The following is a 16,551-nucleotide window of genomic DNA, read 5'->3' on the forward strand; positions in this document are numbered from 1 at the left end:
AGTACAAATACTGTTTAAAAAAAAAAAAGCCCTAATAATGTCTAAAACTGCAGGAAATGAAGTCGGAGACCAAAACAATGCGAGTTGTTCATATGGACAGAGCTGCGACTGATCATTACAAAGGTATGGTAGCGTTATGCATTCACTTGAGGAAAAAGATTCTGCCATTTTCTGAATTAATGAGACAATTACCTCAGAATTCTGAGAAAATATTTAATGGAAAAGAGATTGTCCTGTTTTTCTGTATTAATTATTTCAAAATTCTGAGGCTCACATCACTGAATGCCTGCCTCTAGCATCCATGTGACATTATCTGTGACACCAGCCATATCTCTGCATGTGTACAGGCAGGTGACTCCATTTACAGCCAACGGCCAATTACAGTCATTCTGTTCAGTTTGTCAAACAACCAAAAGTGGACCTGCTTTGGTTGTTTGATAAAGTGATTAAGTGCACTTCTACACCTAGAGCACATAGTGAGTTCATCGCTGTGCATGCAGAGCCTGCATGTCACGAGCAGCAAACTCTGGATCCAAAACCCCTTAAAATCAGACTAAATGATGTTATATCAGACAGACTCTTCTTGTCATGAGGACTTTTCAAGGTTCCCTTTTGTATCAAGCAGCAAAAGAGTTGTTGCATGACATGTTTGTATTAACTTTCTTTACTTGACATTACATGTCCTGCATTGTAAATATCATAAATGCACACATTGCAATGTTGATGCTGAAATGAAATATTGTGCAGTCCTAGCATGACTGAAACAAAATCTTTTGGTCTTAGCGCTACATCACACAATGCACATCACAAAATAAACAAACAAATAAATACATTACACCCAGTGCAACCCGCACCAAGCGTGGGGGAATGACATGGGCACTGCTGACTTATTTGCTGGCTGGTTTACTGGCTAATTGTTTTTCTGGCTGACTGACAATGAATGCTTCAGTGAATTAATGAATGACTGGCTAGCTCTCTGACTGGATTACTGGCTGACTGGTTTTATTGAACACAGTTAGTGGTTGTTCCTGTTACTGTGTTTCTGTGTGTGCTGACTAGCAGTGAGTCAGCAGCAGTTGTAGCGTCAGTCTGCAGTGCTGGCAAGGAGTTAAAGACACACACACACACACACACACACACGCACACACGCACACAGGCAATAACATATGGGTCATAAGAGAGAAAGTCTGCTGTACAGGAATATGATCTTCTGGGAGAGATTATAGGCTGTGCTTCAACTTCACAATCATTTTGCTGTGTGTGTGTGTGTGTGCGCGTATGTGTGTGTGTGTGTTGTGGTGCAGTACAGTTCACTGCATAAGGCTGACAATGTGGTGAAAGGGCCAAAAAGACACTCCATAAAACAGGACAGGCTATAACACTACAAGAGCTTGTACATGACAGGAGCACAGTTTCATACAGGTTTTTTTTTTTTTTTTTTTTACATGGGACATGAAAATCACCTGGCCTTCACCCATAATGCACCATTTTTGTATCCCTGATGAAAAACACTTTACTCCTCAGCCTTCATGTTAAACTCTTTCCAAAAGTGCCATCTCTGATCCAGTTGAGAAAATTATGTAAGTAATTATGATTTTACAATATTGTTATCAAAGGTTTCATTTAAACAAGTGCACAAGCTTGGGCACTGATGTTTTATGACTGTGCATGAGGAGTTTTTGCAGAAGTGGTCTTTGAGTGAAAATACGTGTTTTGAAAGTACAGGGCATACAACTTCATATTAGAGTCTTGGATTATACACCCTGATGAGTGTGAAGGTTTTTTTAAGATTATTTTTTTTTGGCATTTCTGCTTTCTTTCTGCTTTCTGGAAAGGAAAAGCAGAAGTCGGATTCGAACCCAGGATGCTGCAACGCTGCAGTGTTGCCTTAACAAATGGTATGCCATCTTATTTGGTGAGCTACCGGGGTGTCCCGAGTGCTTTTTAAATGGAAGCTTTGACAGTGTTTTGTTGTTTTGAAATAGTAAGATCATGGCCCAGTTCTTCCCCATTGGACCAGAGATGGCTAGCATTTTGGAATATGAGTTTACCATGAAGGTTTGCAAGGAAAACTTTCTTTGTCAGGGATTGAGGGCACATGGTGAGTCCTTGATGCAACTTCTTATGCATTATGGATGAAGTGTCCCTTTAGTTCATTTTCAGTGAGGAGTGAGTTGAGAAGCAACGTGGGGGGTGATGTGGCCGGGCAGAACGGGACACTGGCTCATCCTCGTACACCCATTTCACATTTATCAAAAACTTGCAGCTGCTGTGATTTGGACATTGCACTTGGCCAAACTGTGATTTGGATAATATTTCAGTTAATTGTTCAGCCTTAGTGTGGACCAACAGCTGAGAGGCAGTGCGGAGCCGCATACAGTTCTCATCCCTGTCTAAAAAGCCTTTAAGTCTATGAGTTTGTGTGTGTTTGTGCATGTGTGTGAGCAGATCTGTGTGTGTGAAGGCGGAGGATAAAGAGTTTTAGTGTGTCTAATCCGGAGGCAGGTTCCAGAAAGCTCGATGGCAAGGCTGTAACCTGGATTAGAGGGACAGACACAGCTGAAGGAAGGGCCACACAGACTGGAACAAGTGTGTGGATGTTGTGGAAACTGGTGCTCATACTGGTGTTGAGCCTCCAGCCAGCTCCACATTAAAATAAGATGAATAAATGAAATAAAATTAATAACTCCTGCTTGGGGGACTATATGGCTGCAGCAGCAGGTAGCAGGGAGTGAGTGATTGAATGAGAAGTGGCACAAATTTCAGATTCAGTAATTACAGCACAATTAGTATTCCCAGTAACATATCCATTGCCGCGGTATGTATGATACCCCTTGAGTCTTTTTTTTCCTCTCCTTTGTATTAAATAAAACAGGAATTGGGAAATACAATCAGACAGGTTTGCTTAATGTTTGTACATAGCTGCAAGCATGCCACTGCATGTTACAGCCTACATTTAGGCATGGAAAAATAAATTGATACTGCAGTATATTTTGATAGCTCCTCTTGTGAGTATGGTCTCATATGTATTTTCATGAAGTTTTTTATGATATACTGGCACTCTAAACAGACTTTGTCGCATAACCAACATTTTGACTCAGTTCAAAATACTTTCTGTTGGCCTATGTTTTCTTTTTGTCTTAAAGTTAATTTGCACAGATAGCACATTTTAGTTCCTATAAGGCATATTTGCTCCCTGCCTTTACGTATTTGAACTGAAACTGTTCTGTCATATTCATGTTGCAGTCACTATAATGCTGAAACATATCGCTTCCTGCTTATAGAAAAAATATTTATTCTAGCTGATTATTTTACAATATATTGCATGTTGCAGAATCTGCTATGTTGTGACACCATCAGTATTGTAGGTAAAATATACTGATAGTATTATATTACCAGTAACCCACTGATTCCCATTCCAAACCAACCTGCATTTGCACCAGTGTGAATTCAGCCCCAGACTGCTGGAACCCAGTATACTGTTGAGGAGTTCATAATACTCACCCATACCCTGTCCAGAACCACTTTTCACTTCATCTTTTAGGAGTCACTTTCATTTTTTTTTTTAAGTTGTTGATAATTTGGTCCTGGTCCTGCAATTTCAAGATACAATTTCCTTTTTCTAGTACTCCCTTTCATCTTTTCCCAAAATTCAAGAGACACCCAAATTGAAAATATGTTTGGTTTTTTTGGCAAACCAGTGCACCCTCTTAAATTTCTGCATGCCCACCCTTATTGTCATCGTCGTCCCCGCTTCATGTCTTACTATGATTTGGTTGCACCTGGGAATCAACTGTTCCGGTTCTGAACTGATTTATTTTTGGTCAGAATTGGTCGCGATCCAGAATGGAGCCAGTTCCTCGTTGGACTAAACAGCCTGTTAGTGAGCTGCTACACAAAAGATTGCATGACTCACATGTGCTTGTGGCGTGGAGTAGAATGTTGTTTGAGTGTTTCTGAGTGATAACAATGAAAGAAAGCACAAGGAATTTGTTGAACACTGGTTCTTTGTTTTGCTTGCATGTCGGCTTTCTTAGAACTATGCAGTTTGAATGTGTGAATCAATTCAGCTTAATCATCTTAAAGTATGACTTGGATGAATATTGATCAGTGAATTGACTCATCACTCCACAAAAGAAAGAGCCTTTGCTGCCTCAAAATTGTTATTTTTTTTTCTGGATGTCTGGTTAAACTGCCTAATTTGAATGACACTGCACCTGTTGTGGGGACTGAAGAGGGGGAAAGGGGTACTCTAGCTCAGGGATACTCAAAGTCAGGCCCGCGGGCCACTTCCGGCCCATGACGCAATTTTGACTGGCCCCCCAAGCAATCAATCAAAAATAAAAAATAAAATGATAAAATACAAAATAATAATATTAAAATTAGTATTATTTTTAAATTGTAAGAATTACATTACTAGTATATAATTAATAATTTGTGAGTCAGGGTTTTCCACCATGAATCTGATTAAGAATCAGTTGCGCAATAGGCTGACCGACGCACACCTCAACAAGTGCGTGCATATTGCTCTGACCTCACACAAGCCAGTGTTCAGTAACACTGCAATGGAGTGGTTTCGCCACCCGTCTCACTAGACTGGGTCATTTTTCAGGTAGATTTTATTTTTTCCTCTTCCACTTTATTAAGCCAGTTGCTTTTATTGAAAAAGTCATTTGTGTTGAATGTGAGCCAAGTCGTTAATGACGTTAATGTCGTTGTTATGCAAATGAATGAGAGTCCTTCTCAGCTATCATTAATGTTAATCACTTGATAGCTAAACAGACAAAATGCTGGGTAATCTATTGTCAGGTATTATATTCTGTTTTATTTTATTTTATTTAGCCACTCAAGTACTTATTTTCATTAGTAACTTTTATGGAAAAGATTTGTGTTGAATGTAGGCCAAGTCATAAATGACTCTTTGTGAAGCAGTTGAAAGAGATGTGCTAAGGTATCTCCAGTGTTAACCCACTTGACAGCAGACAGACAAACAGAAAGCTAGGGGTGGTGAAATTGGAACTAGGTGGAGCGCCACAGTTGAATACATGGGCGGTGGTTAATATACCTGGGTGGACCAGCCAAGTATAACATATGTGTGGTAAACACTGCAGTCAGTGATGGGATTGGTGATCAAGCTGTCACCCTGCACCAAACCAGTTTCCATGGTTTAACCCCACACCCTGTGACATCACTGCCCACTTCCTTTGTTTCTTTGCCTGTTTGAACTTTTAATCTGCTGATTGGCTAAGTGGATGTAGAGGAGGCATCTTAAATCACTCTTCCTGAACAGCCACAGACTGACGCTGAATCATATGACCCCCATCTTTTTGCCATATTTCGGGAACTCTGCCTCTTATTGGCTAGTACATGTTTCCTCCATTTGTTGGGTTGGTTAAGGTTATGGTTAACCCATAAGTCCAGGTCTTTCCAGAGTGTGGGTGGGAAAATAAATAATGCCTCTGTCATCAGTTATGCTAGTTGCTAGATAGTGGTGAGTCAAGATGAGGAGATGCAAGTTCAGTGAAAATGGTCGTAGAAAGAAGTAAAAAGTATCGCATGTGGGCCAGCAAGAAACGAGGCAGGGTGCAGTTTATTCCAGAAGACACTCACGGTAGGGATCATGGGGGTGAAAGCCATACCACATTGTACATGAGATCTCAAAATCATCAGCTAGCTGCTGCTAATGCCTGCATAGTTGGCATGAACCAAACCTGAAAGTTCAGACTCCCTTGTAACTTCTCAGCAGTCGGCTGTTTTGAAGACTCTCTGTTAAGCTTATTAATATGCTTCTGAATGGTTAATGTTTTGAATGGAAAAGTTAGAATTGACAGTATGAACAGAAAAGTTAGGATTTGAGTTTGACTTAAAAAATGGTGCAAGTACCCTGTTGTGTAGCCTCCCTTTTGAAAACCCAGTGATGTTAAACAAACCAAACCCTGCTGTCTCCCTTTGATCTCTATCACTGGCCTCTTCACCCCGACATAACAAAGCAAGGCTGTAACAGAGAGGAGTGTCCCATCTCTAATTTAGGCACTGTCGATTCACCTGATTTTCCTGAAGCTAATTCTGGCGTCTGTATTATCACTTCTGGGAAATCCTCTCAGCACAGGAAGTGGTGAAACAAAAACATGTCAATTAAATGCAAATGTGTCTCTTAAACAACAGAGAGACAAGAGGAAGCTGAACTTATCAATATTGGCTGGAGGGCTGAATTGATCTCTTGCTGTCACTTGGGCTCATCAGGTTATGAAGTTGTCTGTTGCAGCAAGGCAGTGTTAGTAAAATGTAGGTTCATTGACCTTTGCAGACAAAGCTGTTGCCATCAGTTTCTTGATACATCCATGGAGGATTCTTTTTCTCTCCAAGTTAACAGTAGATTAGTGACTGACCCAAAGACTGACCGACCAGTCAGCTGATCCACTGTCATCACTGATGCACCAGTCAACCTGACAAAGCCACCCTCCCAAAAAGCCTTAGGATATCATTGAAATTAATTTTCATTTATTTATTTGCTTGAATCTTAAATCCAAAGACTCATTCGAAACCTTTAAACAAATCTTGACACCTGACACCCCCAGCCCACACACATACTCCTCATCCCAATTTTTTTCCACAAAAAAAAAAGACAACACAAATCTATTTCTTGCAATGTTGTGTTTCTTTCAGGAATCACAGTAAAATACAGACCAACAAATATGTCAAGATTTATTTATTTGCTTGTGAAATTATTATTTATAGTTTGGCTTGTGTTGTTGTTACTACACGGCTTAATAAAGCATTATGGCTTGTCCTTTTAATTCTTATAAACATAAGCAGTGTTCACCACTACTGTAGCAAGAAATTAATCCTTAGCTTGATGACTAGTGATTGGCCATCGTTAGGTTTACAGAAATGGTTAAACCCAATTGCTCAGCACAGCCAACAGGGAAGTGTGACACTCACCTGTTCAAAGTGAAGTGCCAAATTGCTGCTTTCCAGTGAAAAGCATTTGTTTCCATAATGTGAGCTTTTCATAAACCAAAAAAGTTGTGCTTTTAGTTTGAAAACTGTGCTTTTTTCAGTTTATCTAATTAGATGTGAAATAATTTAATAAACAGTTTTAGAACTATTTGAGCCCATATATGAGATGGTAAATCCTCAAATTACATAAAAACATGAAAACCACCAAAGTTAGAGCTGTTGTAAATGATTTTCATTGGAACATGGAATTGACATGTTGTCAACACATGTATATGTGCACAACTATAACAAATTAAGTGCTTTTTATTTCACTTTTTTTTTTTTTTAACTTGTTTGCCCTTCTGCTGAACATCACTCAAAAATCTTTCCTGAATTGTTGGAACTCACTGATCAGTTTGTCACACAAGTGATTCTCCAAGCTGCATTTATTTTAATAAAATATGACATTTCAGAAGAGCAGTTACAATCTTTGAATAAATAGATCCAGCGCACAGCATTTGTTGGGTGACATTTTGTTAAGAGTTCAGCATTTCATGATGGGAGACAATTTCTCTCAGTGACCTTGCTCATCTTGCCTTAATATAAAGAAAGATTATTGGCAGCATTTTCCTTTTTATTGCAAGAAGACACTAAAGAATAAGGCATATTAAGCTAAATGGTTACAAAAGTGATTGTGAGTTGCTTGGTGGATCACTTTTATGCTGTGCTTACCTGTGGATGCAAACAAATATCTCTCACTGTTTTTCTGTCTCTCAGTCTTTTTTGTTCTCTATTTTTTTTCTTTCTTACTCTTTCACTTACACAGAGTCATACACTGTTGCATTTTCTTTTTCTTTTTTTTTTTTTGGTGTTGTTTTTTTCCTCCATTCTTGCTATTTTCGCCACTCCTGTCTCCCGGTGTGTGAGTCACTAAACTAATCAGATTGTCGGTGTGTGTGTGTGAGTGTGTGAGAACGTGGTGTATCGGCTGGTGCCGTGCAGGATCCATGCTGCGTCACGGATGACTTTTCCTTCTGTGCCCTGCAGGGTGTACAAACACATGCTCTGTATCAATCTTGTGTGTGTATGAGGAGACACGGCAATTGGTGTATTTTATTCAAACTCTGTCTTGAATATTTGCATGTCTTGGACCCCCAGATGTTGTAGATCCACATAAAACCACAGCCACCCCCCCAATTTGATCAGACTTAGTCACAGCGACCCCCATCTAAACTAAATCAAACAGGTGTCAGGCAGCTCAGCTTCTAGAATACTTATCAGAATGCATTGTCAGGATTCAAATGAAAAACAAGCAGCTGTTTATTGATCAATTTCAAAAGGATGGGGATTTTATTAGTAGGGAGGGGCACAAGTTGTTTGCTCCATGATTACTCCAATCCAGTGTTCAAATTGACTTTTGACAGCTGGATGTTATTCTGTGAGCCCTTTGAAATCTGAGCAAATTCACTTGATTTCTTTCAAAAACATTGGAAAACAGGTTTTTAGCAAATTGTCATCATTATAAAAAAAATACAAGAAATGACAAGAACATTACTTAAAACTGGCAAAGCATTAGCTGAAAATTGGCTAGAAACAGTTGTTATAAATTGTTATAAATATGTTTTTAAATTCAATTACAAGGAAAACATCTTAAAATGATCCCAAAAATGTGCAACACAAATACAAGAAAAATGCCCAAGAATGCCCAAACCTTCCCATAGGCTCCCGGATTTCACAGGCCACCACAGGGAGAAGCTGACAATGCAGCCCTGGAGGCTGGCCGAAAAGATGGAGAGATTGATTAATACTGAGGAGAACTCCTGCTAAACTAAACTGACTAAAATGAGATTTTTGCACCCTTACCAAAATCCCCTGTACACTCCTGTCAGTACACACTGTGTGTGTGTGTGCGTGTGTGCATGTGCGTGTGCACATGTGTGTGTGCATTTTTCGACAAACAGTATGACCTAGCAAAGATCCAGCTAAGACAGAATTGGCTCTGCCAGTGGTTTCCTCAAATCTCCTTGTGGAAGTTCACTAGATTCATGTGGCTTAAAGGCAGCATATCTTCTCCCTTTTCTTTATTGAATGTTCGTTTACATATTTATTTCTTATATTTTTATTATTTTCATGGCATGAAGCACTGAAGATATGTGTTGAGCATCTCAATTAATTAAGACTGGTTATTAATCCATAAAACATGAGAGGGAGTGTGTTACAGTAACTAACATCATGGCTGTTATTAGAGTACAGACAAGCCACAGACAAGCCCAGTAATAACAATTCATTACAGTAAACATAGATGGGGACCGGCCATTGTTGCCATGGCTACCAGTTTACTACTGATGCATGATGGGGGGCTGTTACCAAGGCTACCACCATATACTGATGCATGATAAGGTGGTGCTATCATGGCTACTGCTGTAGTACTGATGCTTGATAAGGAACTGTTACCATGGCTACCACTGTAGCCCTGATGTATGATAAGGGACCGTTACCATAGAAACCACCGGAAGCCGAGGGACTGTTGACAAGGCTACCATTGTAGTACTGATGCATAATAACGAACCATTTGTTACCATGGTTACCACTGTAGCACTGATGCACAATACGGGACCTTTACCATGACTACCACTGTAGTACCGATGCGTAATAATGGATTGTTACATGGATACCACAGTGCTACTCATGCATGATAAGGAACATGATAGGTGACGGTGCATCAGTGCTACAACTGTATCACTGATAAACAATAAGCGATTGTTGCCATGACTACCACTTTAGCACTGATGCATGATGGATGCATGGTAAACTGGTAAACTTCCATGTTCAATATTAACAAACGCATACCCATCCAAACGATAAATACTGGGTGCTGGACAGATAAATATATGAGAAATAGAAAAATGGAGTCTGTATACCAGATGATATGCTCCCATCAACATTTAACTTTGTGCCACTGTATGACATCTCGGGGGTAAGCCCTTCTTCAGACAAGAGAGAATGCAGAGACACACCTGGCAAAATACTTACAGAGTGGTCATCTGACAGGTCATGTGATACCAAACGTTTTGGTGTTAGGATGGTTTCTCTTCACAAAACACAATTCTAATTAAACACTCTTTATTGGTTGCCAACATTTCAGCAGACAACAGTCAGGAAGCACAGGGCTACCTGGCTTTGTGATCATGGGTTCAAAATGTCGTGAGTTGTGGGTTAAGGACAATATTTATGGGCTAAGACTTTGAATCAACACATAGTTTTGGATGAAACACACTACTTCAGCATTCTGCTCACACACTACTAATTCAGACCCAATCAAATAGAGCACAGGTTTTGAAAGCAACCTAAAAGGCCTCCAGATAACAGCAGAGTTGATTGTCCTGCTCTTAACCTCTTCTCATTTGTCCCCCCTCACCCCCTCCCCCCACTCCTCCTGTCAGATGATGAAGCACGCATGGGACAGCTACAAGCGCTTCGCCTGGGGTTCCAATGAACTCAGGCCTGTCTCCAAGCAAGGCCACTCCAGCAATCTATTTGGTGAGTGGGACACACAGACACATACACACACACACACACACTCTCTCTCTTTCTCACACACACATTTTTTTCCTGAATGTTGCATCTGATCCATCTGTACAGGGGATTTTCCATATGATTTTTTTTTTGTACTTGATAAAAAAAAAAAATATCCAGACTATTTCGAGGTTACAAATGGGATTGAAAAGCTGAGGATTTGCACATGCTCAATGTGAAGGGTTTCTCCAACATGCAGTGTGATTTGTAGGCGGGAGTACCGTGAAGTTGTCTGCAACACCTCTGCAAATCACTTAGTCATTTTTTTCTTTTCACTTTCCGTCTGTTATGTAACGTCTTTAATAGATGCATAGTAAATGTCAGTTTTTCATATATTTACATGTGGTTTGTGCTCGTTGCCTGTTGCTGGTGTCTGTGCTGTTAATGAGGTTGGTAACATGAAAGGCTCTGTTCTGTCAGACCTCCATCTCTCTCACTTCTCTTTCTTTTTCACTCATTTATCACTCTTTTCTAAATCTGTCCTCTCTGTCTCTCTGTTCTAAAAGATAGTGTACTGCGCCATGACTCCAGGCACTAGTTAATCAATGAAATATACAGACACTCTCTCTCGTTCTCTCTCTCTCTCTCTCTCTCTCTCTCTCACTCACTCACTCACTCACTCACTCACTCACTCACTCACTCACTCACTCTCTCACTCACTCTCTCACACACACACACACACACACACACACACACACACACACACACACACACTCTTATTTTCATTACAGTGTCTTCCTTTCTCTCTGTCTGTCATATCTGGGACTAGTGAGGATACCTCAGTGTGTGTGTGTGTGTGTGTGTGTGTGTGAGTGTGTGTGTGTTAGAAATCACAATCCAAATGAAAGTAGGATAATAACTCTTTCTTTTCCAAGTACTCACTTATCCTCCCAGCGACACACACAAACACACACTTACACTCACACAGACACACGCACAGCCTGCTACTTCTCATGGAATGAGAATGCCATTGCAGTAAACATGACATTAGATCTGCTAGCAGGATCAAGGAGGATCAATAAAACTGTAATACCAAAATCAGGTTTAATCTGTCATGTAGTTTGTTGTTGCTGCAAATTGTGGGCACAGATCAAGCAGGCTTCTGTGACTTTAAAGTATTGAGCTAAAACTGCTTACAGTTTGAGTAAGGTTAGCCAAACTCTAAGCTCTTAATTGATTAAAGGCCCTGAATGAAAGGCAATGTAATTTTTCTGCCCTTTCACATGTGAAAAACTCATCAAATATTTAGATGATTTTACAGATTTAATACCATTGTGAGACGCTGAAGTTACAATAATAAGAATAAGAATAACAAGCCTATGGGGAAATGATTTCACAATAAGAAGTCAAATCATTTGAGTGGGCCTGACGGATCTGGCCACTGCAGATCTACATCAACATTAACTGTACTATAAATCTTGACGTTTGCTTTGGTATGATTTATGTACAACTGATTTTTCTTAGATCTCACATGTCAACTTTCCAGAAACTGGGATTTTCACATATAGTTATTTTTAAATTAACCTTGAAGTGAACCGGACGCAAAACTCAGAACTCAGTCCCCTTTGTGTTCATAACTTTAAAGATGTCTCAGTTCTGCTTTCCGCTCCAGTGTATAGTTTAGATCTCACACCACTTTTACACCCCATAGCTTTATTAGAACTCAGACAAACGATTTTGCTGTTCCATTTTAAGAAGATTTTTTTTCCCTTGTGTGTGGTTACCAGGTACCGTGGTTGCTGTATGATCTGTGTATGAATGGCAAACCTCAAGGCTGTAGCAAAATGCAACCAATGAACCTAAGCCACTTGATGTTCACAGTGCATGAATCAATCAATCCTTGAAACGAACAAGAAACGAACCACACCCAGACCAAGCCCCAGAGGTGCTCTCATTTCACTTCTCTTTCTCGGAGATCTGAGTTTGTTTGACATGTTCACACATGTGCAAAAAAATGCTGAGTCCACTTGAGAGGCTGAGATGAACCAAGTGTGAAAATGCCCTAAGGAAACAGACTTCCTTTTAATTTATCCATCCTGTGTCTTGATTTCTTCAGTTAGTCAGTCTTGAAATGGTTTCATAACTGTGAAGATTTCAGCTGAAGTTGAAATATGAAAATTACTGCAGGATCAAAACCGCAAAATCTCAGTTGCACCACATGCCAACAGCAATATACCACATGTATAGTGCCTGTATGTGATATGCTATAGCTAATTTCTACATAACACAGCTGATAAACTCAGGAAGCGGAAGGCTGAAATTACATTCAAATAAACAGATTATTGTTAAGAAAACTGCAGCTGTTTTCACCACCTTAACCTACATTTGAGTGTAAGTTAAGGTGTAGAGACTCGTAAGAGTAAAGGGAGTACTAACCTAACAAACTAAAAATTGTCTCAGTGACATTATCACCTTCTGTGGCCAATAATGTCTAGGCCTATATAAAAAATGAATTTCCTGTGCCCTATTAACAGCAGCCTCATTTATTAGTAGGGCTGAACAATTAATCGAAATACGATCAAAGTCATAATATGGCCAAGTGCAGTATCCAAATTGCAAGAGCTGTAATTTTTTTGATAAATGTAAAATGTGTGACAAGAGCATTCTAAATGAAGTATTATGGTTATACAGAGATGCCCTATACTACAAATTACATTCTCCAAATGAAAGAGAACTTGTGTGTTTGGTACAGACCCCAGCAAAAATCACATGATTTTTTTTTTTTTTTTTTTTTTTTAACCATATCGTTCAGCCCTATAGCAAGAGCATAAACCTAGCCATTTCATTTTGTGCACCAACTTGTTTTTTGTCCGACCAGAAAATACAGGGTAATGCTTCAGGCTATGGCAAGCAATGAACACATTAAAAATTACTAAGAGGAGCTCTCGACTGCTCTCGAGAGGTTTAAACAGCAGCACTTCCCAGCTCCCAGGAAGTCTCGAACTCAAGGTTATTCCACACCAAGCTCTCCTTGCTTGTTGGGTTACTTGTTTGGTTGGTGATACTTGAATACTACAGGGACAAAGGAAAGTTTGTTTTGGCCCCTGTGCTCCCCATTATTGAAAGTTTGTAAGGAAAACCACGCAGGAACGTAGGTCTGCTGTTGCATTTCATAAATACGTATCTCTGGATTCGAGTTCCTTCTGCAAGGCTATTATATAAATATATAAATGGCACTGTGTCTCAGTGTGGCCAGTCTCACCTAGACAGACCACACTGGATTTAGGCTGGGAGAAATATGGGAACAGGAAGAGATCCTGAGTGAGAGAAATGTCCGAGACACAGGGAGTGGGGCAGATAAAAAGAGAGAGAGAGGAAGAGAGATGTATCTGTTCTTGTGGTGAGTGTTCATGACAGTAGGCTTGTAATAGACTATTGATCTTAGCTCTGTGATATGGATAGGAGGAGGAGGAGGAGGAAGAGGAAGAGAGAGGCATGCTACAGTCTCATCAAGCTCGATTTCACCCCACCCTACAATGTGATTTTGACAAATGAAAACTTAAGTTTTGATTTGTCATCGCTTTTATGAAGAAGATTTCCAACAATTATGGTGGGAAATCTGTTGTTGTAGCGCCACTCCCTTATTTATACATATAAAATCTTGTTTAGTGCAGCTTCAATGTAGCAGCTTGAATGTTTGAATGTTTGACCCATTTACTACTATTGCTACTGCTTTTAGGAAAACTAATGTGGACGACTTTATTACAGTGATGAATACTGGTGTGAAGAAAGTATGAAGTCTCTGAAAGCTCATTTTCTTATCATGGAATGAAGGGAAGCCAATGGCTGGATAAAATGGAGGAAAATGATATCAGAGTTCCAATATATGATGACTTGCTTTGGGAAAAGATTTTTACGTTAAACTTGCAAAATCACTGGTATGGCCCCTATCAAGGTCTTGAATATTGGCACTAAATATGAGCTAATGGCAGCTTCATTCGACAAGTATTGGTATCAGCATCCTAACCCTTACACTGGTCACACACCAATTTGAAACATCTAGATGTAGATCAAAATATGAGTATTTCTGCCACAGAGGCCTCGGCTGCTCTCTGTGGGTTAAGTTGTAAACGCTGAGGTTTGATTTCCTGCCAAGGAACAGCGTTCATGACCTAGAGAAAGCGGACACTGCACGTTATTCAAATAATCAGTCAACTTTGCCCTCTGTTATCGACATTGCATCCAAAATGCCACTATTGGTCGGCCTCATTACAAGATAGATCATATTGAAACAGAGCTGTGTTGGAAAGGGCACTACCATACAAACACTGAAAAACACTTTTAGTTCAGATATTTTGACTGAAATTGTATTGTATTGTATCTAAACTAGTTTCTGTTTTTTGGTTGTTGTTTTTTTTGCTAGCTTTCTGGCAATTTCCTGATAATTTTTGGGTAAGGTTTACTAATGTTCCTGATAATGATTTGATAATTTTCTTATCACCCTTTTCACCCCATGAAATCAGGTGAATTTTTGCAGGTTTCAAACGGTTAAACTGTTTAGATGACTTGAACTGTAACAAATCATGGTGAGACGCAACGAGAAAGAAGAAAAGTTTAAAACGATACATTGTCTGTGAATTAAGGGGCCTTTCATATGAGGGACTCAGGCCCAGATTTGAGCACATTTGACCCCAAAATGTCAGAGTGGGGATGCAATCGTACACCGACACAATATGAAGCAATCATACCTAATGTGAAAGCCCCTTAAATTATAGTGAAATTTTTGCAGAGGACCTCTGGAAGCCCCTTAAGGACCCCTCAAAGACTTCGAAAACCACTGACCTATTCTACACATTACCAACCTTTTCATGAATAGGACAGTTGGTGGGAAAGACTTAGCACAGGAGAGCATTCAGCACCATGAGCTAATTGGCTTGCTGCTGAGATAAGATTGAGTTAGTGAGTGTGCATGTATAAATTAACATTAATCATGTCAAGTTGTTGAGCCTCAGTAAAGTTCATGTTTCCAGAAAAGCCTTACATTCATCACACGTTTGTTTCTTTTATTTGTTTTACACATTAGTACTCATTTTAAATAAACACACCATTTAGTTTGCTCTGTGTGCTGCTTTCAGTAACAGTCAACCAACATTTGCCCAATAACATTGAGTACCACACACACTCACACACACGCACACACTGCTGCCGCCTGAAATATTAAATAATATTCCCATAGTAACTCAGTCACATCTAGGGAAACAATTTAAAAGATCAGAAATTTAGGCGTATTTAGGTCCAAGCAGGTTTCATCATTTACACACTTAAACTTGGGATAATGCATTTTTTATTGTCAAAGGCCTATAAATTAAAATAATACTGTTAATAGGTTAATAAAGTACAGCCCTATCTCCATCCAGTAGCCGTCCTCCTCCTGTGCAGTTTACTGCCTTACATTGAAACATGAATTGTGAATTAGGAGAAGGAGCTAATGCTTCGCTTAGTATCCGACAACATGTGGTGTCATTGTGTTTTATCTGTTGTCTTCATTCTCTCCAACTCTCTTGAGCTGAGAGAGAAAAGTCGGATACCGTTTTCACATTTACAAATCTGAAAACGGCCTTCGTTGTAACTTAAGAAATAGACTGGGTGTAAGTTTGGGAGATCAATCATGTCTTGTAATTGAGTAGCCAAATCTATTCAAATGCAAGGAGTTGCTTTGGTGTAGAAGAAATTACGATTCACCTATGTGATGAACAATTTGACAGCTGCCTCATTTCACTGTGTATTCCCTTGTTAAATCTAATTAAGGTAGCCTCTAGTTAGCCAGGCTAGTGAACACAAACACAGAGCTGCTCTTCTTCATTGGCAGCGCCTTTCCAGGCACTTTGTGCTGATTACAATATAGCTCCTCTGTGGATTTTGACAGTACTGCAGTCAAATTACAAAATTATGTTGGACAGAACAGTTACTCTGAGTGCAAAAATTTCTTAAACCATGCCAGGACCAAGAGGCGGCATGAAATTTGAGAAAAGCGGCTGCCTCCGAGTCCTCTATGGAGAAAAAACCCTGAGTAAACCTAGCTGGTCAGCATAATCC

General features: G+C 39.6%; 1 protein-coding gene across 1 annotated transcript in view; it reads left to right on the forward strand.

Moving 5' to 3' along the window:
- man1a1 (mannosidase, alpha, class 1A, member 1) overlaps positions 1 to 16,551 on the forward strand; it is a 189,210-nt gene that overhangs the window by 42,636 nt on the left and 130,023 nt on the right. Inside the window, exon 2 of the mRNA XM_030046877.1 lies at positions 10,383 to 10,479. Within this exon, the coding sequence (XP_029902737.1) occupies positions 10,383 to 10,479 (97 nt within the window). The remainder of the gene's footprint in view (positions 1 to 10,382; positions 10,480 to 16,551) is intronic.

The sequence above is a fragment of the Myripristis murdjan genome, chromosome 24 (genome assembly GCF_902150065.1).
Source record: "Myripristis murdjan chromosome 24, fMyrMur1.1, whole genome shotgun sequence".
NCBI classification, from domain to species: Eukaryota; Metazoa; Chordata; class Actinopteri; order Holocentriformes; family Holocentridae; genus Myripristis; species Myripristis murdjan.